Source organism: Emydura macquarii, unplaced genomic scaffold (assembly GCF_026122565.2).
Source record: "Emydura macquarii macquarii isolate MOO-44397 ecotype Brisbane River unplaced genomic scaffold, CSIRO-AGI_Emac_v2 contig_1300, whole genome shotgun sequence".
Taxonomy (NCBI): domain Eukaryota; kingdom Metazoa; phylum Chordata; order Testudines; family Chelidae; genus Emydura; species Emydura macquarii.
In genome coordinates, this window is record NW_027131437.1 from 2,240,654 (window position 1) to 2,265,726 (window position 25,073).

At 54.1% G+C, this 25,073-nt stretch overlaps 1 protein-coding gene across 2 annotated transcripts in view; it reads left to right on the forward strand.

The window, feature by feature from the left end:
• GCKR (glucokinase regulator) overlaps nt 1-20,754 on the forward strand; it is a 28,029-nt gene extending 7,275 nt beyond the window's left edge. Inside the window, exons 4-19 of one of the 2 annotated variants that reach the window (XM_067550547.1) lie at nt 1,590-1,658; nt 2,641-2,714; nt 4,422-4,488; nt 5,065-5,118; nt 5,575-5,669; nt 5,988-6,093; nt 8,326-8,444; nt 8,701-8,799; nt 8,996-9,093; nt 10,594-10,670; nt 11,565-11,661; nt 15,974-16,071; nt 16,908-16,991; nt 18,395-18,544; nt 19,769-19,903; nt 20,256-20,752. In XM_067550547.1, coding sequence (XP_067406648.1) covers nt 1,590-1,658; nt 2,641-2,714; nt 4,422-4,488; nt 5,065-5,118; nt 5,575-5,669; nt 5,988-6,093; nt 8,326-8,444; nt 8,701-8,799; nt 8,996-9,093; nt 10,594-10,670; nt 11,565-11,661; nt 15,974-16,071; nt 16,908-16,991; nt 18,395-18,544; nt 19,769-19,903; nt 20,256-20,399 — 1,566 coding nt within the window. In that variant the 3' untranslated portion in view covers nt 20,400-20,752. Of the gene's footprint in view, nt 1-1,589; nt 1,659-2,640; nt 2,715-4,421; nt 4,489-5,064; nt 5,119-5,574; nt 5,670-5,987; nt 6,094-8,325; nt 8,445-8,700; nt 8,800-8,995; nt 9,094-10,593; nt 10,671-11,564; nt 11,662-15,973; nt 16,072-16,907; nt 16,992-18,394; nt 18,545-19,768; nt 19,904-20,255 lie in introns of both variants that reach the window. The other variant, XM_067550548.1, reaches the window with a different exon arrangement.
• Nucleotides 20,755-25,073: the final 4,319 nt, after the last annotated feature.

The following is a 25,073-nucleotide window of genomic DNA, read 5'->3' on the forward strand; positions in this document are numbered from 1 at the left end:
GTGGGATGTGGGATGGGGCGGCAGTAGAGTGAAGTGTAGGGTGGTGTGGTTTGGTGTGGTATGGAGCAGTGTGGTAGGATGTGCTGTGATGCAGTAGGTGCAGTTTGACATGAAGCAATGCAGTGTAGTGTCGCCTGGGATGGAGAGGTATGGTGTGGTTCCGGTGAGGTGAGGTGCAGTGCCGTGGGATCAGGCAAGGTGCATTGTGATAATATGAAATGTGGTGCAGTGTGGTGAGGTATGGTGCAGTGAAGTGCAGTGCAGTGTGGGATGTGATTCGGTGAGGTTAGGCGCAGAGTGGTAAGGTACGGTGCAGTGCAATGAAGTGCAGTACCGTGGGATTTGGTAGGCTGAAGTAAGGTACGGTGAGGTGTGGTGCAGTGTGGTGAGGTACGGTGCAGTGAAGTGCAGTGCAGTGGGATGTGGCAAGGTGAGGTGAGGCACAGTGTGGTGAGGTATGGTGCAGAGCACTGAATGCAGTGCAGTGGGATCTGGCACAGCGAAGTGCGGCTCGGCGTGGTGTGGTGCAGTGGGATGTGGTACGGTGAGGTGAGGTGCAGTGTGGTAAGGTACGGTGCAGTGAAGTGCAGTGCAGTGGGATGTGGCATGGTGAGGTGAGGCACAGTGTGGTGAGGTATGGTGCAGAGCACTGAATGCAGTGCAGTGGGATCTGGCACAGCGAAGTGCGGCTCGGAGTGGTGTGGTGCAGTGGGATGTGGTACGGTGAGGTGAGGTGCAGTATGGTGAGGTATGGTGCAGTGAAGTGCAGTGCAGTGGGATGTGGTACGGTGAGGTGAGGTGCAGTATGGCGAGGTGGGGTGTGCCATGGTGAGGTGAAGTGTTGTATGGTAATGTGCAGTGTAGTACAGTGAGGTGAGATGCAGTGTGGTATGGTGCAGTCCAGTGTGGTGCAGTGTGGAACGGTACTGTGAGGTGTGGTGCTGCTGGGGTGGTGCAGTGTGCTACAATGAGGGGAGATGCAGCGTGAGGTCCAGTGTGGTGTGGTGCAGTGTGCGACAATGAGGGGAGATGCAGTGTGGTGCAGTGCAGGAATACTGGTTGACTCCATTGGGCACCGTGCAGGAGCCCTCTCTGCTACGCTTAGTGGTATCATCCCCATGTCTGGGGAGCCATGGCTTTGTGGTTCTTGCGGTCCACACTGGAGAGGACAATGCCTGCCCCCTCCCGAGTCACCTCCCTCACAGAGCCATGGGAGCTGGGGACAGACAAGCCTTGGCTCATGGCTGATTCCAGCTGCTCAGGGCCATGGCATGTTGCAGGAAGAGGTTTGTGCCGCCACCACAGAGCCCACTCCCCCGTCTCCCTCCTTGGGGAACTGAAGGATGTGCTGGAGGGACAGCAGAGCCTGGGGCTCTTACCCTGCTCCCACGGCAGCTAGCTGCTCGCTAATGGGACCCCTCGAGGCAGGAGTCTGGCAGCCACGTTCTGCACTAGCTGCAGCTTTGAGTGAGCATGTTGCAGAGCGCGGCTGGGAGGGGCCTGAGATGGAATTGGGCTGGGGAACGCTGATGTGAACGGGGAAAACACCCCAGTCTAAAAGCCGCTGAGAGTCTCGGTTGGTTCTGCAGGACCCGGACAACACCCTTATCGTGCTGAGCGGCGGGGGCGCTTCGGGCAGGCTGGCCTTCCTCATCGCTGTGAGTTCTTCCTGCTTCCTCCTTCTCTCCACAGTGTGCCTGGTGCAGGATAGGATCCAGGTGCAGGGTCCCAGCCCTGGGGAACACCCTGGATATGCTCAGCACACCCCATCCCCCAATGACGCACCCCGACTCCCCTAAGGACACTCACCCCACAGCCCACTTGGAGATACTCAGCCCCCCACATCCTCCAGCAACACCTCTGGCCCCCCAATGCAATTCAGCTTCCCTGACCCCTCCTCCCCCGAGGCCCTCAGCCTTCCCCATTTCCCAATGACACTGTACCCTCTGGTCTCCCCAGTGAAGCACGGCCCTCTTGGGCTCCCTGCAGATGCTCAACCCCCCAGCCCTGTTGGCCTCAGTGGAGACACTCAGCCCCCTCCCTTCCCCTATTCCCCACCCAGGCGTTCCCTGGCATCTCAGCTGTCCTGTAGAATCCGCAGCCCTCAAGCCGTGAGGAGGGCGCACAAAGTGCCATGGGCTGCATGGTGAAGCACAGAGTGGCTTGGGGGTGCAGGTGCTGTAAACAGGACATGGCAGCAGGCAGGGAGGGTGCAGTGGGTTGCAATCACAACTTGCTGTGACCTCTCTGGGTCAGTGCTCGCTGCCTGGGGTGAGGAGGGAGCTTCTCTTGTGTTCTGTTTCCCACTTACAATCCCTGCTTCCGCTTGTATTATGGGACAAGCCCCAAGCCCCTGGCAAAAAGAATCTTTCACTAGAGATCATGCCTGGACTGGAAACCTTGGGGAAAGGCGCAGTAGTTTCCTGTTCGAGGTGGGATCTGTAGGGAGGATCTGGCCGTGCCTCCTCTATCAGTGTGCACGTCACTGGGCTAAGGGGTCTGCTGCTGCCTCCGGCTTCGTTGTCACTTCACAGTACGCGGTAGCTCCCTGGGCTGGCTGGTTCCTAGGATGGTTAATTTCTAGACGAGTTGCTGGGTCACAGGGCCTGCCTGTTATTTTCCCTCCCCCTCTCTTCTCAGGTTTCCTTTAACAAGCTGCTGAAGGGTCTAGGGCAGCTGCCCCGTTACACGTACATCATTGCTGGGGGAGACAGGTAAGGGGAGAGCACGTGTCTGTACTCAGCCCAGCACGACATGTAGCGTGGACAATGCTTCTGGTTGTGGCTCTGGCTGGCTGCCAGCCCGAGGCTGAGATTTGTCCCATCTCAGCCCCTAGTGGTAGCGTCTTGCCACCCCCACTGCCTGGCCGAAGAGGGGGTGTCAGCGAGTGCTGTGTGCGGCGGGGCAAGCCTCACTTGGATCTCTGGGTAGTAGCTGACAAAGGGGAATGCTTCTACTGGAGTTCACTGGTCTCGTGCTAGGCCTGATGCTATTCAACATTTTAATCAGTGATCTGGAATGAAATATGAAATCCCAGGTGACGCAGATTGTCAAAGTAAATAAAGACGAGGACAGGGCATCTTGTAAATCGAGGTGGATCAGTAGGTCATTGAACCCAGGACCCCATGAAACCAACTGTGGTCTCATATTGCCAAATGCCTCCATCTAGAAGTGAGGAATGCAGGCCCTGTCTGTCGAATGGGGACTGCATCTGGAAAGCAGTGACTCTGAAAAGGGCTCAGGGGTCCCACTGGACAAGCAACTGAAGATGAGTGTGATGCTGTGGCCAAAAGGGCTAATATAGTTATCTGATGTGTACACCAGGGAGTTTACAACGAGTAGGAGCAGGGAGGTGATTTCACCTCTGTAGTGGTGAGACTGACACCGAAATACCGTGTCCAGGTTTGGGATCCACAGTTTAAAAGGATGTTGGAAAATTGGAGAGGTGCAGAGAAGAACCACACAAATGATTGAAGGGTTGGGAAAAAATGACCCCGTGAGAGATGTGAGGAGCTCAACGGTTCAGCTGGTTAGAAAGATCAAGAGCTGCCTTGATTACAGTGTCTGAACTCTAGGGACCTTCCCAAGGAGAAGACATTGTGCGCTAGAGAGCTCTTCAATCTAGCAGAGAAAGGCAGAACAAGCACCAATGGCTGGAAGGGAAGCCAGACAAAGACCAATTAGAAACAAGGCACACGTGATGAGCCATTGTAATGAACTGCCAATAGCCTTTCTGGAAGGTGCTTTGGTCAGAACACGAGTTGCTGGGCTCAGTACAAGGGTACGTGGCTAGAATGGTCTGGTGGAATTACTGACATCTTCTCTGTGTTCTACGGGACAGCGGCCTAGACCCTCTAACGGTCCGGGGCCCTGCTGACATTAAAATCTCTGCAGCCGAGCTGGCTGAGGCTCACTGAGATAGGGCTGCTGCTGGTGCCGCGGTGGAGGTCTTGCTCTCACTGGGAAGCTCGCTGGGGAGGGTTTTTTAGCTGTCAGGTGCTCAGAGGTACTTTTCCCTGCGTCGCGGCTGGTTAACAAGCCCTGCCCATTTCTCCCAGGTGCAGGATGTGGCTGCCGTGAGCCTGGTGCTTGTGGCCACACGTGCTGCCCTGCACTTGGGGCAGCCCAGGCCACTTGGGCTAGAGCTCGGTGGTGTGGAGCAGAGCATGCCACTGGGGGGAGGGGTGGGGGGTGTCACAGGCTGGTCAGGTTTCCTGTTTCCTGCCAGCTACAGTTCAGGGGACTGTCGAGGCCACGTCCGTGTCCTACAGCCTGACTGTTCTCCCCATGCACCAGTCCTGAGAAGTGGAGGACGAGGTGTGCGGCCTCCTGTGATCTGAGTGCGTGTGTATCGGGGAGGGGTAAGTTAATCGGCTGGCTGTATCTGTCAGAAACTGGAACAAGGTGGTTTCCTCCTGCAGGTCCCTCGTGGTGTCCCAGGAGGGACTGGAGGACTGTGCCCTGCTGGGGATTGAGGAGCTGAGGAAGGTGAGGTCTGGAGATGGGGAAGGGGAGAGAGATTGAAACAAACTCCCAGCCGTGACTCACAGGGCCCATTCTGGCGTTCCAGGCTCGAGCACCTCTGGGAGGGCAGGACGAGGATGGCCGGGTGGGTGAGGGCACACTGTGGTTCCCAGGAGACAGCGGGCCGAAGCCCTGTTCAGAGCTAAGGCCCTCCCCATTAACTGAGGGGGCACCAGTGAACCTGGGCCACAGCTGAACACTGGGGACAACAAACCGGGCTGGGAGTGAAGGTCACAGGGTGAAAATCAGGCACTGGAGGGGCTGTCAGCAGAGAACCACGGCTCAGCAGTGCCCACTGCTCCTCAAAGGCATCCCAGGGCAGGGCAGAGCCGAGGAGGGGCCGGAGCAGCCCTGCTTTCCTCTCTCACACCCTGCCTAGGCAGGGTCTCCCTCTTTCCCTCTGCTCAGGCAGAGGAGAGGGGCCCCTTGCCCACTCATCCCCATGGGGGGGCCCCTCCTCTCCCTGGCTCTGCGACACGCTGGGGACAGCCCCTCCTCTCACCTGCACAGTACTGAGCTCTCCCATTTGCCCCCCCCCAGGTTTGTGAGGGGAAGAAGAAAGTGGTGTTCATTGGAATCTCGTGTGGTTTATCTGTAAGTTGCAATAACCCACTGGATCTTTGCTGGGCGCAGCGTGGAAGCCTGTAGAGGTCAGGAGCGGGCGCAGAGTGGGGGCCTGGTACAGCTGGGGCGGCAGGGGAAGCCAAGTGGGTACCTTCCATGGTTGGGGTGGGCAGCAGAGTGAGTGTGTTCCACAGCCAGGTGGGGTGCAGAGTGGATTCCTCCCAAGGTCAGGGTAGGTGGGATGAAGTGGGTGTCTGCCACAGTCCAGGCGGGGGTGGGGAACAGATTGGGGTGTCTTCAGTGGTGGGGTGGCTTACTGAGTGTTGTCCAATCAGTGCTGCACATGGGGACAGTAAGGGTGGCGATTGCAACCTGCGTCTGTCTCGGTTTGCCCTGGTCCCCTCTATGGCAGTGGGCAGGGCAGACTGATCTGCGCTCAGCCTGGGGACAGTAGTGCGGGGGGCTCACTGACTCTGTTTTCTACAGGCCCCCTTTGTGGCGGGACAGCTGGATTTCTGCATGAATAACCTGGACATCTTCCTGCCAGTCCTGGTGGGGTTCAACCCCATCAGCATGGCCAGGTAACAGCCATCGTGGGAGCAAGGAGGGGGCTGTGGGCTTAGTCATTCCACCGCCCCAGAGAGGGGCCTACGCCAGCCCCAGGTACTGACCCATGAGCCCAGAGCTGGATCCGAGCCCTTCTCCAATGACAAGCAGAGGTGGGACTTGCCAGTCAGTCTCCAACGCTGCCTCACCCAGTTCCCTAAAAACTGGGCTTCCCAGGAGTGGGCTGGGAAGGCCCCAGGACAGGGCTGCAGCCCAGGCCCTCTCCCGAAGATGTCAGGCCCTGGGACAGTGAGGGCCTCGTCCCAGCCCTGAGTGCAGCGGGTCTCTTGCAGGAGTGAGAAGATCGAGGGCTGGCATTCTACCTTCCGCCAGGTGGCTGAGCGGATGCAGAAGTTGCAGGAGTCGCACAAAGCCTTCATCCTCAATCCTGCTGTGGGGGTAGGTGGCAGGTTCCGCCCGCGGTTTGGATCCTCTCCAGATGACTCTGCGGGCTGAGCTCCTCCTCCGGGAAGAGTCACCCCTAATGGTCAGAGAAGGTCTGATGAGCCGGGGACAGCAGGATCAGTTGCAGAAGCTGAGGGTGAAAAGGGAGTTGGACTGAGAGAGCTGTGCAGATCCCTAGGGTAGAGGACCAAGGCCTCTATGATCAGAGCAGCCCAGCTCCCACTCCGAGCAGACCTGCACTGCTGGGGGCTGGATCTAATCCCTGTGAGTGCTGCGTTGCTAGGGTTACACCTGGCCCCCTGACATGGCGATGGCACAGGACCAGCAGTTGGGGTGTCGTGCAGCCAGTGGGGATCTGGAGGCCTGCAGCCACCAGGGTTGCTTTGTTTCCCAGCTCATGCACAAAACATGCGTTTGGCTGACCTCCCCAGTTATAATCATAGAGTTGGCAGGGCCCTCAGGAGGTATCTAGTCCAACCCCCTGCTCAGAGCAGGACTAACTCAGCTATATCATCCCAGCCAGGGTCTTGTCAAGCCGCATCTTAAAAACCTCTAAAGACGGAGATTCCACCACCTCCCTAGGTAACCCATTCCAGTGCTTCATCACCCTCCTAGTGAAAAACTTTTTCCTAATATCCAACCTAGACCTCCCCCCCTGCAACTTGAGACCATTGCTCCTTGTTCTGTCATCTGCCACCACCGAGAACAGCCTAGCCCCATCCTCCCTGGAACCCCCTTTCAGGTAGATAAAGGCCACTATCAAATCCCCCCTCATTCTTCTCTTTTGCAGACTAAACAAGCCCAGTTCCCTCAGCCTCTCCTCATAAGTCTTGTGCTCCAGCCCCCTAATAATTTTTGTTGCCCTCCGCTGCACTCTCTCCAACTTCTCCACATCCTTTTTGTAGTGGGGGGCCCAAAACTGGACACAATATTCTAAATGCGGCCTCACCAGTGCCGATGACAGTTGACTGATGACATCAAGAAGGCTGATGTCTTTAATGCCCATTTTGCATCCGTCTCCACTAAAAAGGTTAATGGTGACTCAACACAATTAATATTAAAAAGGGGAAAGGAACACAAACAAAATAGGGAAAGAACGGGTTACAGAATATTTAGATAAATGAAGTATATTCAAGATGGCAAGCGTGGGGCGTGCATGGCGCGGGGTTTGAACCCCCGGTACGCTCAGGCTGGGGCGCGCAGGGCGCGTGGTTTGAACCCCCGGTATGCTCAGGCTGGGGCGCGCAGGGTGCGTGGTTTGAACCCCCGGTACACTCAGGCTGGGGCGCGCAGGGCGTGTGGTTTGAACCCCCGGTACGCTCAGGCTGGGGCGTGCAGGGCGCGTGGTTTGAACCCCCGGTACGCTCAGGCTGGGGCGCGCAGGGTGCGTGGTTTGAACCCCCGGTACGCTCAGGCTGGGGCGCGCAGGGCGTGTGGTTTGAACCCCCGGTACGCTCAGGCTGGGGCGCGCAGGGCGCGTGGTTTGAACCCCCGGTACGCTCAGGCTGGGGTGCGCAGGGCGCGTGGTTTGAACCCTCGGTATGCTCAGGCTGGGGCGCGCAGGACGTGGGGTTTGAACCCCTGGTACGCTCAGGCTGGGGCGTGCAGGGCACGGGGTTTGAACCCCTGGTACGCTCAGGCTGGGGCGCGCAGGGCGCGTGGTTTGAACCCCCGGTACGCTCAGGCTGGGGCGCGCAGGGCGTGTGGTTTGAACCCCCGGTACGCTCAGGCTGGGGTGCGCAGGGCGCGTGGTTTGAACCCCCGGTACGCTCAGGCTGGGGCGCGCAGGACGTGGGGTTTGAACCCCTGGTATGCTCAGGCTGGGGCGTGCAGGGCACGGGGTTTGAACCCCTGGTACGCTCAGGCTGGGGTGCGCAGGGCGCGTGGTTTGAACCCCCGGTACGCTCAGGCTGGGGCGCGCAGGACGTGGGGTTTGAACCCCTGGTATGCTCAGGCTGGGGCGCGCAGGGCGCGTGGTTTGAACCCCTGGTATGCTCAGGCTGGGGCGCGCAGGGCGCGTGGTTTGAACCCCCGGTACGCTCAGGGTGGGGCGCGCAGGGCGCGTGGTTTGAACCCTCGGTATGCTCAGGCTGGGGCGTGCATGGCGCGGGGTTTGAACCCCCGGTACGCTCAGGCTGGGGCACAGGGTGTGGAGTTTGAACCCCGGTGTCCATGTGTCATTCTGCTCGCGCTCTCTCTCTCTCTCTCTCTCACTCACTGCCTCAGCCTGAAGGCATCAGTGGCTCCTCACGTATGAAGGGCGGAAGTGCCACCAAGATCCTGCTGGAGACCCTCTTGCTGGCAGCACACAAGACAGTCTCCAAGGACACTGACATCTCAGAGACGTAAGCCTCAGGTCACGGAGATGGCTGGCTGCCTGCACTGGGCAGACAACCTGAGCCAGGGTGTAGCGGGGCCCCTGTTGGCCTTTGCTGTCCTCAGGGATTGGCTGTGAACGTTGACGTCACGCTGTATGTTGGGAAAGGCAGGCCCTCTGCACTTGACTGCTCCGGTCACACTGGGAATGGCCTCTCGCTGGCCTGGCAGGAGCTCAGCGTGCACAGGCCCCATGAGTCCTGCCCTCGTTCTTCCTGTGTCTAGGTGCCTCCTGGAAATCCTGAGGACATACGAGCGTGCACACAAAGTCACCTATGCCCAGAGCAGAAAGATCGCTGCCCTGGTGAAGCAAGCGGGCACCAGGTGAGGTGGTCACGCATCTCCATTTCAGCTGGAGGCCTGGGGGCTAGAGAAAGAGGGAAGGGGGAGAGGAAGGATGAGTAGGGTGCAGCACAACTCAATGGGCAAGGGGGGAAACCAGCCACTTAACACCCAGTCACCCCCGGGCTGTGCTCTGCCCTTAGCCCCCAGTAACCCCTCTGTGCTGTGCTTTCCCCAGCTTGCAGAAGAAGGCCTGTGTGTACATGGTGGGCTGGCACACACTGGGCATCATTGCCATCATGGACGGTGCTGAGTGCATCCCAACATTCGGGGCAGGTAAGGGACCTGGCTGTGCAGGGAGGTGCGCCTCCCTGCACATGAAATGCCGCTCCCCCAGCATGCACCCAGAAGTGTGGGGGGGAGAAGGAAGAAAGGACTCAGGGTCCCTGCGATAATCAGGGAGAGGTGGAAGAAACTTCCAAGCTCCTTGCGCTCAGCTCTGCCTGCTCCCAGCTGTTGATAAATCGGATGGTCAATTGCTTGACCACCCTTTGGTTCATTATGAATATATTCAAAAGCCCAACTAAGCAATATCTGTCAGGTTTATCTCTCTAAGCAAACAACAACCAGAAAAAGTGCAACCCAATACCAGTCTCCAGGAAGCTGTCACACACAGCGTTGTTACAGTCGCCTTACACAGCTGGTGTGCTCCCAAAGCCATACCCCTAAAGCCATCTTCCTGTACGCTGCCTGTTACCAAGTAAAAGGTAGTGTGGATGTCAGCTGAAACTAGAGTTACGCAATCAGCTTTTCACTTTGTGTTTCTGGTACCTTGGTGAACGCTCTGGTCACACGCATCCCGGGTACTAAGGGGCATGACGAAACCTCCTAGGTCTGCACCAGGGCAGCCCCTTCTTGTATGTTGCCCTTTCCCTTTGGGCCATTCCAGACATAGCCTGGGTGCACAATGCCCTACCAGCTGCTGTGGGAAAACCCTCATAGGGCTTGATTCTGACGGTTTCTTTCTGCTTACGCCAAGCTGACTTCAGCGAATGCCAAGTGTTCTGGGAAACCTGATATCGGTGACCAGCACTAGGGGGAAAGGGTCCAGCAGTCATCGACAGAACTCCCCAACACTTGTACTAATACTGCCTAACAGATATGTGTCGGCTACCTCAGCTTCCTGAACAATGCCAGCTCCGAGATCCTTACCCTACAGCCCCCTAGGGAGCCTGCCGAGAGACTCCCGCACCCTGCCTCCAAGGATCCAGCTAGGAGACCCAGCTCGGGGATGCCTGGCTCGCCACCCCCACCCCCCAGCCCCTGGGGACCCAGCTCGGGGTTGCCTCGCTCCCCACCCCCCAGCCCCTGGGGACCCAGCTCGGGGTTGCCTTCACCCCCGAAAGGCCTCTAAGCAGGATCCCCATGATCTATGGAGCAAGGTGTCTCTGTTCTGGATCGCTGGGGGCCAATCCTGAGCAGGATCCCCAGAGGCTGCAGAGCCAAGGGGTCTCTGAGCAGGATACCTGGGGGTGCAGGAATCTCGATCCCTGGGATGGGATGCAAGAGTCTCCGAACTGAGGGCTGGGAGGCCAGGGGGTCCAGGTGCAAGGCACCCCCTAGCTAGATCTGGGGGATCCCACTTAGAGGGCCTTTGGCCACCCAGCTTCCAGGGAGCCTGCTGGGACATTCCTTGACCTCCAGTCTGTGGGATCCTGCTCAAAGCCCGCTTGGCCCCCAGCCCCTTGGTTTTCTGCTCAAAGCGCCCTTGGCCCCCAGCACCATTCCCTCTGTCCCTGGGTCACTCACTTGGTTTCCTGTTGTTTTCCTGCACAGACTATAATGATGTGCGAGGGTTCCTGATCGGGGATCGCAGTGAGATGTTCAACAAGGAGGCAGATCTGATAGCACAGGTAGGAGCCAAGCTGCAGGACAGGTGACGAGCAAGGCCCTGGCTGTCAGGGTTACTCTACGTGTGTGCTCAGTTCGTTGGAGCAGATTCTGCAGGCGATGAGATCCTGCTTGGCCTGGTGTGAGGGGACTGGGGACAGTCGGGGAGTTCTAGCTGAACGTGAGACCCCCCCCCCTTGGGTAGGTTCTAGGTGGGGGAGTGAGACTTGGCTAGGGGTAGTTCTGGCCATGAGTGTGGGACTGGACTCGGTTGGGGTGACTACCAGGTGGGATCTGATCTGAGATGGCTTATGGCTGTGGTGAACCTCATGGTCTGGGATGGGTGGGGAGTGGGTGCTGGCCTGGGGCGTGTGCTATGGGGGCGTGATGGGTGCTGAGTAGGTGGTGATTGTGTGCCCATGGCACTGGTTCCCAGAGCCCCCCAAGCAGATGGGCAGACAGGGACTGATACACCTGGGCTGCCTGATGTAGAGGAGCGGGCCTGATGTCTGGGAGCCCGGTGTCAGGGAGCATGAGGGGCCCAGTCTCAGGGTGTGTGGGGAGCCTGGATGATGGGACCCTGGTTTGAGGGCGGGCAGGTGGGAGGACCAAGTGTCAGGGAGTGGAAGGTGGGCCCCGGTGGTAGGGAGGGCATGGGGCTTTGATGTCAGGAAGGATGGAGGGGAACGTGGAGTCAGGGAGGCAAGAGCAGGGGAAGTTCCAGCCTTGTGAAAAGGATGGGGTCTCCCACTTCTGGGAAGGGAGGAGGGGGCTCCAATGTTGGGAGTGGAAGATAACCCCAGTGTCAGAGAGAGGAGGAGGGGGCCCCAGTGAAGGGGTGGGCAGGGGGACCTGGGTGTCAGGGAGTGTAGCGGGAGCCCTGGTGCCATTTTAAACAGGCTCCCTCTCTCTGGCAGGGCCCGCAGTTTGCCTTCTCTCAGGAGGACTTTGTGAAGACGATTCTCCCGTCACTGACGGAGCTCGACACCGTTCTCTTCCTCTTCACGCTGGATGGTGAGGAGTGGCTGGGAGCTGAGGGATGGGACCCAGAGGGCATGGGGAAGGAAAGGAAGCAGCTTTGTTCCCCTGGTGGGTGCTACCCTCTGCAGCGTCTTGCTGTGATTCCTCCCCGTTCCCTAGTACACTGAAAGACTGGGCTTGGTACCTTGGAAAAAGACAGATAAGAGGGGACGTGATAAAAAAATTATGAAAAGTATCTAAAATAATGCCTGGTCTAGCGAAGGAAGATTGAGAGCATCTGTTCTCCCTGTCTCATAAGACAAGAATGATGGCGAAGCCAACTGGGACTTAAAGGCACCAAAGTAAAAACTGATCAAAGGAAATACTTTCCCACCGGATACTAGGGGCCTGTGAAACTCCCCACCACAGGAGATATCAGAGGCCAAGAGCCTGGCAGGATGCAGAGAGGGGTTAGACGTTCCTGTGGGCATGGAGAATATTCGGAATTATTTCAGGAAATACTATCCCCCAAACCAGAGCTTGGGACTGGCCATGAACCCACCAGCTTCAGGGCAAGAGCCCCTAAGTACTGCAGCTGGGGGAACCTTCCCCTGGGTTAGGCCCCCCCAGTCACTGCACCCTCCCCAGAAGCAGCTAGTGCTGTCCCCTGTCAGAGATGGGAACCCTGGTCTGGTTCAGATGGGCAGTGTCTGAATCCCACTGGTGCTGGCCCATGGGAAGGTTGGCTTCTAGTTAGAACAGTTCCCAGTTCTTACACAGGCTCTGCGTGACCTTAGACATGTCAATTCTCTCTCTGGGCCCCAGTTCCTTCTGTGTCCAATGGCAGTACGACTTGTTCTGCTGTGGGGCTGTGCAGGTAATCTCACTGCACTGTGGTGATGGACCGTGGAGGTGCACAGATTGATAGCTTTGTGCTTAGGGATCGACGTGGTCAGCGGCACAGCCTGGGGTAGGGTTCGCACTCTCTCATCTTTTGCTTTGGGCTCTTGTCTGCAGATCTGTTTCTTAGGACTGTGGAAGTTTTGTGTGGTGCTGTTGGGCGGGGTTTGCCTAGGGCTGGTTGACTCGTCTATCGATGCATTGATGTCTCAGAGACTCATAGACATTAAGGCCAGAGGGGACCATCAGGATCATCTAGTCTGACATCCTGGACATTGCAGCCCCCAGAACTTCGCCCACCCACTCCTGTAACAGACCCCTAACCTCTGTCTGAGCTACTGAAGTCCTCAAATCATGGTTTAAAGACTTAAAGTGACAGAGAATCTGCCATTTACACAAGTTTAAACCTGCAAGTGACCCGTGCCCCATGCTGCCAAGGAAGGTGAAAACCCCCAGGGTCTCTGCCAGTCTGACCTGGAGGAACATTCCTTCCCAGCCCCAAATCTGGTGACCAGTTAGACCCTGAGCACATGGGCAAGACACACCAGCCGGACACTTGGGAAAGAATTCTCTGTAGTAGCTCAGAGCCCTCCCCATCGAGTGTCCCGTGCCCGGCCAATGGAGAGATTTGCTACTAGCAGTCGAAGATTGACTACATGCCATTGCAGGCAGCCTCATCCCCTCCCCTCCATAACCTTACCCAGCTCAGTCTGGAAGCCAGCTAGGTTTTTGTCCCCGCTGCTCCCCTTGGGAGTCTGTTCCAGAACTTCACTCCTCTGATGGTTCGAAACCTTCATCTAATTTCAAGCCTAAACTTGTTGATGGCCAGTTTATATCTGTTTGTTCTTGTGTCCACATTGGTGCTTCACTTAAATAATTCCTTTCCCTCCCTGGTATTTGTCCTTCTGATGTATGTATAAAGAGCAATCATATCTCCCCTCAATCTTCTTTTAGTTAGGCTGTGTGACCCGTCCATGCCTAGGGTAGCCACCTGAAAACGCCAAAGTCAGGGCAGGCTGCAAAAGGAGAGCAGATTCTCCCAGTATTGGTGGGTGACACTGAAGTCAGACTCCCCAACTAGCCACAAACAGTGCTTCTGATTCCCCACACTGGTTGTCAAGAAGCTAGAACAAAAAATATACACAGCCCCCTTTACTGCATTTCAGTCTCTGGCTCCCAATCAGCCAGTAGGTCCAGTAAAGAGACCAGTTATTTAAACTCTATGCTCTTCACCAAAAAGGTTCTCCTGACTCCAAGGGGTCAGCCACAGTACTAGATCAATAGAAGTTTGGATCTTACCCAAAATACCATCCTGCCAGAAACAAACTATAAGAGAAATGTTAACTGATTAAAGCAATCGGATACATACAAATGATTGGAAAGTCCATATATACCAGGTTTTCATTAGAATTTTGGAGTTTGCAGACTTGTATAGTCCCTCTGGTATAAATCCAGTACCTGTATGGGTCTCAGTCCTTTGATTCACAGCTTCAGTTGCAGACAAGAGTCGATCCAGAGGTAAGTGAAGGCTGAAGACGACAATATGGATGTGGTGCAGCTGTGTTTTATGGTGAATTGCCATGTGGCTTCCTTCTCTTCCTGGGCCCATTGTCCCTGTGAGTTTCCTTAATGGGCCATTAAGCAGGCTAGTGCTGCAGCCCTCCTGTCTGGGGTGTCACCCAGAAACACAGCACAGTTGAAATACAGATACATCAAACATATCCATAACTTCCAATGCAAATATGACACATACACACAAACAATATCATCATACTTAGCAAATTATAACCTTTCTAATGGTACCTGACATGACCTGTCTCATATGAATTATTGTAAATATTGACATATTGATATTAAATAATATAATGAATGGTCGTCCCCCCCCCCCCCATCCAGCGTCACAGGCTAAACAAGCCAAGCTCTTGAATCTCATCTCATAAGTAGGTTTTCCATTCCTCTGATCATCCTAGTCGCCCTTCTCTGCACCTGTTTCAGTTTGAATTCATCTTTCTTGAACATGGGAGACCAGAACTGCACATAGTATTCCAGATGAGGCCTCACCAGCACCTTGTATAATGGTACAAACACTTCCCTGTCTCTACTGGAAATACCTCTCCTGATGCATCCTAAGACTGCATTAGCCTTTTTCACAGCCACATCCCCAGCTTATAGCAAAAATTCTTGTAATTAGTCCCTAAATTCATGAGTTTGCACTATTAAATTTCATCCCATTTCTATTACTCCAGAGTTCATGGTCATCCAGATCTTCTTGTATGATAGTCTGGTTTTCCGCCATATTGGCAATACCTCCCAACTTTGTGTCATCCACAGATTTTATTAGAACACTCCCACTTTTTGTTCCTAGGTGATGAATGAAAATGTTAAATAAGATTAATCCCAAAACCAATCCCTGAGGAACTCCACTAGTACCCTGCCAGTTCACCTTTCAGTAGTGTAGGAGAGTAAAGAGTTAAAAGCTGGACAAGTAACAAGGCCTAAGCTACAGGGAATGGAGTCATGGCACAGGCAAAACCTTGTTTCTGTTACTTGGTGTGAATTTTAGCTAGAGTCTGTTATTTCTCTTCTTTCCCTCCCTTCCTAGCCATTTGCGCAAGGAATGAGACTAACAAATAACTATTCTCCCTTCTGTTCAAGGTCTTTGGTGGGAACAGAGCATTATCTTCTTTCCCACCCTTGCATACAGTATATTTTAAAGAATGTTAGTAAGTTTCAAGGTAATGTGACTGACCTTTGTATGGTAATCCTGTAAACAACAAACAGGGGTGGGTATAATTATATTCATTATGTAGTGCTTAATATTCATTTTATAGGTGTTAATGTAACCAAATAAGGGTCTATGGGGAGTTGCTGGAAATGTATACATTTACATACTGTTATGGATAAAAGAATTGTAAAGTAACCCCCTCGTTGCTCACTCGCGGCATTGAGGTTGAACGAGCAGGCAATAAAGGCTTCCGTCTCCCCAGTCCGCCCCCGGGACAACCTGTTTGATTATTTCCAACAAGTATGACCCTTTATAGTCTCCTCTTTAACTAGTTCCTTAGCCACCTTCCAATTCTCATATTAATCCCCATCATCTCCAATTTAATTAGTAATGTCACTGCAGTCTAGATCTGTCATGGCAGAGCCAACCACACTGCTCTTTGCTGAGCTGCAGGCAAACTAGGCCTGTTGTGTTCGGAGTATGTCGGGGCTTGGGAGGGAGTCTGTGGAACTGTTATCCGCTTTCCTTTCATTACTACAACTCCAAGTGTGTGTGTGTGTGTGTGTGTGTGTGTGTACGTACACACACAGTTCGCTTTGGTGTTGGGTTCTCTAATACTCTATGGTGAGCTCCTTATCTGGCTGCCATGCAGAGGGCCCCTGACTCTGACTAGCCCTGGATTTTCCTGAATGACTGTCCAGAGCCTGGTTACCTTAGTCTTATGCTCCTTCTTGCTTTAAGATGACCTCACACAGGTGGAGAAGCTTGTGGTTCAGGTGAAGGAGAAGACATCAAATGTCCAAGCACTTTCTCATGCAACTGTTGGGCAGTACCTTCCGGTGAGTAGAGAAGGCCTCTCTGATTCCATCCCTGGTGAGGGAAAGGGCCTGTGGGAAACAGAGCTTGTGCTCATGTAATTAGACTGACCCTGGTGCACACAGAGGGCATGGTTGGGGTTGCACAAGAAGTCTTCATTCTGGAATTCCTTGACTACCGAGTGGGCAGGGCGTGTGTCTTGCCCCACGGTGGCCCTGGGTCTCCCTGGAGCTGCTGTAAGTTGCACTGAGGCCACACTGCCCCCAACCAGCATCGAATCTGAAAAGTAACAGAAAAACATGAAATGCAACCTGTAGCCTATACTTATCAGCAGTTCCCTTTCTCTCTAATACGGTATTTCTCACCCAATCCAGCACTTGTCCCCACTGACAGAGTCCCCTCCTGTGATGGATACCCATTTGGGACAATCTTCTGCCTGTATACAACCCTAGGTTATAGATTCTTAGCCCACGGGGCCCACTCTCGTAAGAACTCGTGGAGTTTTTGTCTTTGAAAATCTCCAGCCTGTGTCTACTCCAGACGGTAAACACAGACTGCCTCCATGGATGTTCATTGTTCTCACCTTGACTGGGTCAGCTGTCAGAGTGCCCGCCTCAGGTGCTAGGTTTCACTCCCAACAGATTTAGAACATCATGTCCTTAGCTAACGCTAGAAACATCTCACAATAACCATGACAACCAGCTAGACCTTAGCTGTCAGCAGACCAAACAAGACTCCCTTTGGTATAATATTGAGAAAATGATTGGACACCGATGCAATATCCCTGCCAGCACATGCCTGGCACATTTGGGCACATCTGTGTCACAACGGGGTTTCTGTTTGTATCTTATTCCACCAGGCTTCCCTCAAGAAGCTGTTTCCCTCCATCATCAGCATCATGTGGCCCATCCTGTTCCTCGAGTATGAAGGGAATTTTATCCAGGTAATGTATGACCATCCTGATTGCTGTCTGTGCAGAGATGACTGGCTCAGTGGATGTGGGGAAAGCCATGGACGTAATATACCTTGACTTTAGCAAAGCTCCCATAGTATTTTTGCCAACAAGTTAGACGTATGTGTTGGCTGAACAGACTATAAGGTGGATAGAAAGCCGGCTAGATCATTGGGCTCAACGGGTAATGATTAACGGCTCAATGTCTAGTTGGCAGCCGGTCACAAGCAGAGTGCCCCAGGGGTCAGTGCTGGGGCCAGTTTTGTTCAACATCTTCATTAATGATCTGGAGGAGGGGGTGGATTGCACCCTCAGCATGATTGCGGATGACAATAAACTGGGGGGAGTGGTAGATACACTGGAGGGTAGGGATAGGATACAGAGTGACCTAGACAAATTGGGGGATTGGGCCAAAAGAAATCTGATGAGGTTCAACAAGGATAAGTGCAGAGTCCTGCAGAGTCCTGCACTTAGGACGGAAGAATCTCATGGAGTGCTACAGACTGGGGACCAACGAGCTAGGCAGCAGCTCTGCAGAAAAAGACTAGGGGTTACAGTGGACAAGAAGCTGGATATGAGTCAACAGGATGCCCTTATTGCCAAGAAGGATAACGACATATTGGGCTGCATTAGTAGAAGCATTGCCAGCAGATCAAGAGAAGTGATTATTCCCTTCTATTCAGCACTGGTGAGGCTATATCTTGAGTATTGTGTCCAGTTCTGGGCCCCCCACAACAGACAGGATGTGGACAAATTGGAGAGAGTCCAGTGGAGGGAAACAAAAATGATGAGGGGGTTGGAGCACATGACTTATGAGGAGAGGCTGAGGGAACTGGGCTTTTTCAGCCTGCAGAAGAGAAGAATGAGGGAGGATTTGATAGCAGCCTTCAACTACCTGAAGGGGAGGTTCCAAGGAGGATGGAACTAAGCTGTTCTCAGTGGTAGAACTAGGAGCAATGGTCTCAAGTTGCAGTGGGGGAGGTCTAGGTTGGATATTACAAAAAACCTTTCCCCTAGGAGGGTGGTGAAGCACTGGAATGGGTTATCTAGGGAGGTGGTGGAATCTCCATCTTAGAGGTTTTTAAGGCCTGGCTTGACAAAGCCCTGGCTGGGATGGTTTAGTTGTGGTTGGTCCTGCTCTGAGCAGGGGGTTGGACTAGATGACCTCCTGAGGTCCCTTCCACCCCTAATATTCTATGTTCTAACCTGCTTTGGATCCGACGCAGGGGTGCCAAATGGATGAACGTCTGTGATGTCTGCGGTAAGCAGAGGCTGGCTGCAAGGCCAGGGCTCCCCGTGTGGGAGGAGGGCTGGTAGCAAGGCAATGGCTCCTCCAGGCTAGCAGTTCATGGCTGCCCTGCTCATGTGGATCTGTCTTTCTGTATTTGACGCAGAAATTCCAGAGGGAGCTCAGCACCAAGTGGATCCTCAACACAGTCAGCACCGGCGCCCATGTCCTCAAGGGCAAAATCCTCCACAACTACATGATGGACCTGAGAGTCAGCAACTCTAAGCTCTTCTGGAGGGCGGTGTCCATCCTGCAGGTACTGAGGCCTTGGGCAGTGGCCCAGCACTTAGTAGTTGTCACTTGCTGGGGCCTGGGAATAAGAAGGTGGCAGCATTATCTGGTGTTATTGCAGAGCGAGGGTTAGGCCCCAGTTGTGGGAAAGGAAGGCAGCAAGGTCAATAGCTAAGGGGGGGACTTCTGGTGTGGCCTTTCTCTGGACATTGGGGCTGCCCCAGTGGGACCTCTTCAAGGCCAGGCAGAACACAACAGCCCAGTAACCTACCCCCCACCCCTCCTTCCTCCACCTCCCCGTCTCCAGTACCATGGCTGGGAGACTAATGCTGGTCATTAGAGAATCCATCACCAAGATGCAGCCTTTACAACAGCGCACCACAATGCACTGCTAACTCACCTATGGGACAAAGCAGGAATATATGGCCCTCCACTAGAGTGGGGTCAGTCGTTCCTCTCCAGCAGAACTCCATGATGAGTGGTAACTGCTCCTCTGCCGCTCCAAAGGCCCCCCCATGGGGGGGTCCCTCGGGGAACCAGACTATCCCCACTTCACTGGGAGAGAGGCCCAGGAGTATGAGCATGGTGAGCCAGTGCCCACACACGTGCATGTACACACCCTCACTCATCCACCCCTGCTGGTGCTGTCATCTGTGATGCCCTCTAGTGTCATGCATGACTCTATTTTACCCATCCCCCAGCCAAGCCCCGTAGAGGTGGGACAGAGAGGAGCCAGTCCTGCTTCCCAGCCATTCTGGATCAGACTCAAGATATGTCTACACTGATGGCGGCAAAATTGCTGCCGTCAGATCGACCTTTCTGGATCGATTGAGCGGTCAGTGATGACCTGCTCAATCGATCCAGAAGTTGACGCTGTAAAACCACCTTCTCAAGTGGCGTAGCGCGGTGTCGACGGTAACACGGTTCCCATCGGCGCAGTGCAGTGAAGACGCCGGGCAGAAGGGAAGCACAGCAGTCGATGGGAGTTACACAAGCTACTTTGCATAGCTTGTGTAACTCCCGTCGACTGACACTGAATCGCCAGGTAAGTGTAAACCAGGGCTCAGTGTCGTTCACCACCAGCGCACTCCCACTTCCCCCGGTTCCCTGGTCTGCTTGGGGTCGGTGCAAAAGGCCCTGCAAATGCCACTTGCTGAGCCATGTGAGCATCACTCCAGCACCGTCCGTGAGCTGCACTGAAATGGAACCTGGTCTCTGTCCTGCTCTGACTGGCATGCTCTCCCCACAGCGGTTCACAGGGCACTCCCAGGCCAGGTGCCAGGAGAGCCTGCTGCAGACCATATACGACCCTGAGGTGCTCTCAGATGAAATCCGCAGTGCAGAGATCTCCAAACATATTGCGAGAGCAACGGAGAAGAACCAGGTAACAAGGCCCATGCCCTGTCTCTCAGCAGCATGAGATGGACTGTCAGGTGGTCGGTGTGGACTGGGAGCCAGCATGAGTGCTGGGGCTGCTCCTACCGGGGGGAGGACGGAGGAAGGGGAGTGGAGTGCCTGAGAGGCATCAGCAAGCAGCGTTTCCCTTGGCAGAGGGTGAGGCCACCCCCAGATACATGAAGCAGGCAAGTGGGGTGCTGATGCTTCCAGATGCCCCAGCAGGTGGAGCATCCCTTGGCATCTGCACATCAGGGCCTGTGCAGCAGGCTGAGCTGGTGGGAAGACGAGCTGCTGAGAGCTCCCGCCTGATTCTGACCCTGTCTCCTCTTGTCTCCCAGGTTGTCCCCACAGCCCTTCTGTGCCTGCTGCGGAACTGCTCTGTGCAGGAGGCCCGGCTGAGGCTTGACACCTCCCCGTCCATCCGAGCAGCCATTGAGGCGTCACTGAATGTCCCGGGACGCAAGCGGGGAGCAGACAAATAGACCCCACAGGCAGGAACATGGAACTGACAGCACCCAGCACTATGGGGAGGGAAGGGCCCACCATCATTGACTTCTGTATAGATCCAGCAGCACATGCTGGCCAGTCGGTCACACTGTCCTCCCGCCGGGGCGAGACACCAAATCCCTGAACAAGAGCAGCAGCTGGGAGCTGGGGGACACAAGCACCACCCTCTAGATGGGGGGGGGGGGGCGAGTGCCCTGGGGTCTGCTGTCAGCTCCTGCTGGGAGGGGAGTCTTGTGCTGTCTAGGAACATGAATTTCCTTGGATGATCTTGTGCTCCACAAGTGCCTGGATTGCTCTGGGCAAACTCCTCTCCAGTGGATGGGGGTGGAGGGGGTCAGATTACCCTGGGGAGTCGGGGTTGGGGTGCGTTGTAACCCTTTGAGCAGGTCAGCCTCTTCTTTCTGGACTGGGGAGGGGGAAGAGCCACTCTGCGATGTGGGCTCTGGAGGGAAGCTGCTCTGTAATCTCCAGAGCATGGGGGGGGGGGAGGGGCTGGGTCACCCTGCTTTCTCCGAATAGGGGAGGAGGCCCTCTTGAGATGACACTGAGGGTGGGGTGGGTTATTCTGCAATCCTCCGTGTGTGTGTCAGGGCTGGATGGTGTCATCTATATTCTGTGATCCCCTGGGGACGTGGGAGGGTTGGGTCACCCTGTGAGCCCCGCAGGTGTGTGTGGGGGGCGGCGGCGGGGGGGAGGCTCACCCAGTGATCTTTGCTGTTCCTTGCTTTTGTTCAGTCTTTTTTAAATAAACTGCTCTGTTTGTCAAGGCCTGTCTGCTGTCAGCTCAGCTGTGTGAGGCTCAGGGCGGCTCCCCCGCTGGTGCAAGACCAGAGCAGGCAGCAGAGAAGCTGTGTGCCCACCTCTTCCAAACTGCATTCACTACCAACCGCCCGGGGCCTAGGGACACCACAGCCACTGGAGGGGAATGGTTCTCTGCACAGTAGCAGTTAGTCACGGAGTGGCTGGAGGAGGAGGGCTCTCAAACCCTTGTATTTGTCCGTGTCCAGCTTCCACACACCCACCCTGCCTGGCAAACACCTCTGCTGCATTGTGTAGGTGAGATGCTGGAACTTGGGGCTGGAGGCTGCATGCGAGGAACAGGTCTAGACCAGTCCTCTGGGGACACCCCCGGCCTTTGCTGTAGGCATCACATTACCAGGACGCTGACAGACAGGAGCTGTGGTGAGCATTGGCTTTGATTCTGTAATCAGCTCTCCCTGGTGCCGTCACACCACCCCTGCACTTCCAAACTCTGCTTGGCTGCTGTGACGGAGTCCCACAGGAACGGTGCTCTGGAACCACTTGGGATGAAGCCAGACAGGACTCCAGTAGAGTATGTTACCCCTCAAAACCCCTCACACCAGTGCAACAACTTCCTGAATCTGGCCTCGGAGCGTTCGGCACGCCTGTTCAGCCGGGAGCTCCCCGCAGTGAGTCCCTCTGGATGGGACGCCTGGGGAGCTTTTACATGCCCCCCCAAGGGGCCATGCACCTTGCCTTGCAGTCAAAGCAATTCACAGCCAGTGTGGAAATCAGAAGGGTTTATTAGTTGTCAGGAACATAGTATAGAATAGCCTTTGTTAGCAGATGAACACAGTCGAGGTGACACTATTAAGGAACTATGATATGATTGGAATAACAGAAACTGGAGCGCTGTCATGGATGGGTATAAACTGTTCAGGAAGGACAGGCACGGGCGAAAAGGTGGAGGAGTCACACTGTGTGTAAGAGAGCACTATGACTGCTTAGAGCTCCAGTATGAAACTGGAGAAAAGCCTGTTGAAAGTCTCTGGGTTAAGTTCAGAGGCGAGAGCAAGAAGGGTGATGTCGTGATGGGCGTCTGCTATAGACACCAGACCAGGAGGATGAGGTAGATGAGGCTTCCTTCAGACAACTAGTGAAAATTTCCAGTTCACAGCCTCTGATTCTCATGGGGAAGGTTAGGGAAAGTGTGGGCCCCTTACTGAATGTGGGAGGCAACCTAGTGACAGAGGATGTGGAGAAAGCTGAAGTACTCAATGCTTTTTCTGCCTCTGTCTTCACAGACAAGGTCAGCTCCCAGAATACAGCACTGGGCAGCACAGAATGGGGAGGAGGCAAGCAGCCCTCAGTGGTGAAAGAAGAGGTTCAGGACTATTTAGAAAAGCTGGACATGCACAAGTCCCTGGGGCTGGATGTAATGCACCTGAGGGTGCTGAGGGAGTTGGTTGATGTGATTGTAGACTCATTGGCCATTATCTCTGAAAACTCATGGCGACTGGGGGAGGTCCCGGACGGTTGGAAAAGGCAAATACAGTGCCCATCTTTAAAAAAGGGAAGGAGGAGGATCTAGGGAACTACAGACCGGTCAGCCTCACCTCGATCCCTGGGAAAATCATGGAACAGGTCCTGAAGGAATCCATTTTGAAGCACTTGGAAGAGAGGAAGGTGATCGGGAACAGTCAGCATGGATTCACCAAGGGCAAGTCATGTCTGAACAGCCTGATTGCCTTCTATGATGAGATGACTGGCTCTGTGGATGTGGGGAAAACGGTGGACGTGATATTCCTTGACTTTAGCTAAGCTTTTGATATGGTCTCCCACAGTATTCTTGCCAGCAAGTTAAAGAAGTATGGGTTGGATGAAAGGACTAGAAAGAGGATATAAAGCTGGCTAGATCATCGGGCTGAACGGGTAGTGATCAACGGCTCAATGTCTAGTTGTCAGTCAGTATCAAAAGGAGTGCCCCATGGGTTGGTCCTGGGACCAGTTTTGTTCAACATCTTCATTAATGATCTGGAGGAGGGGGTGAATTGCACACTCAGCAAGTTTGCAGATGACAATAAGCTGCAGGAAGCTGGAGGGTAGGGATAGGAGACAGAGTGACCTAGACAAATTGGAGGATTGGGCCAAAAGAAATGTGTTGAGGTTCAACAAGGATAAGTGCAGAGTCCTACACTTGGGATGGAAGACTCCCATGCAGTGCTACAGACTTGGGACTGACTGCCTAAGAAGCAGTTCTGCAGAAAGGGACCTGGGGGTAACAGTGGATAAGAAGCTGGATATGAGTCAGCAGTGCGCCCTTGTTGCCAAGAAGGCTAACGGCATATTGGGCTGCATTACTAGAAGCATTGCCAGTTGATCGAGGGGAGTGATTATTCCCCTCTGTTTAGCACTGGTGAGGCCACATTTGGAGTATTGTGTCCAGTTTTGGGCCCCCCCCCCACTACAGGAAGGATGTGGAGAAGTTAGAGAGAGTGCAGTGGAAGGCAATGGAAATGATGAGGGGGCTGGAGCACAAGACTTATGAGGAGAGAGTGAGGGAACTGGGCTTGTTTAGTCTGCAAAAGAGAAGAATGAGAGGGGATTTGATAGCAGCCTTTAACTTCCTGAAGGGGGTCCAAAGAGGTTGGAACTAGACTGTTCTCAGTGGTGGCAGATGACAGAACAAGGAGCAATGGACTCATGTTGCAGTGGGGAGGTCTAGGTTGGATATTAGGAAAAACTTTTTCCTAGGAGGGTGGTGAAGCACTGGAATGGGTTACGTAGGGAGGTGGTGGAATCTCCATCCTTGGAGATTTTTAAGGCCTGGCTTGACAAAGCCCCGGCTGGGATGATTTAATTGGGGTAGGTCTTGCTTTGAGCAGCAGGTTAGACTAGATACATCCTGAGGTCCCTTCCAACCCTCATCTTCTATGATTCTGTTAATCAGACAGTTATAGCAACAAGCACCTAGGGCAATTCCAGACCCCAATTCTTGACCTTTGCTCCCAGGGATCCCCAACAGAGGACTGGCCCTTCCACCAGCCTCAGACACACCCCTTTTTACCTCCCCAGTTTTTTGTCTCCTTCCCAGGCAAGTTGGTCACTTCTCCTTGTTTCTTCCTGCTGCAACCGGTCACTGCCAGTTTGCTCCTGGGAAGAGGGGCCATTGTCTGTGTACGTGTCGCTAGAGGAAGGCTCACCCGCCCATTAGTGGTCCCTGCAGTGATCACACACCCCAGTCTCATCATTGAAATACGTGAGTTACAAATGGGGAAAGTAGCGAGAGTCCTGTGGCACCTTAAAGACTAACAAATTTATTTGGACATAAGCTTTCGTGGGCAGAACCCACTTTGTCAGATGCAATGGGGAAAGTGAGGCACATGCACAGTATTCCGAAAAAACATTAAGCCTATCTCCACTTTGTCACAGCTGCGCTCTGAGAAAACAAGGTTATGGCGCAATTCCCACACCAGGCAGCGGAACTGAGCTTTCTGGCCAGGCTGGGCAGCCAGTACACATAGCCAGCATGTCATGCAGTAACCGTTCCTCTTGCCACAGGGCCTGCAGAGCCCCTGCTATGAGGGTGTTACCCAAATAACAAATATTACAGGATCTTATTAGGGGATAAGGCAACAAGCCGCATTTATTGTGAACACAGAAACTTCTGTAGATAGTATCAAAGAAAAGAAAAGTATCAACACTGTAATAACATTAATATTGTGCTCTACTTAGTGAAATAGCATTAATAATAATGTAAACACTAGGAAAACAGTATTAACATTATATCAATACTACAAATTACAGAGACATGTTTCAATTGATGCTTTCATTCACATTCACACACACTGACAGGCACACACAGATAGAGACAGACAAACATACATAGGGATCTTCCAGATGTCATA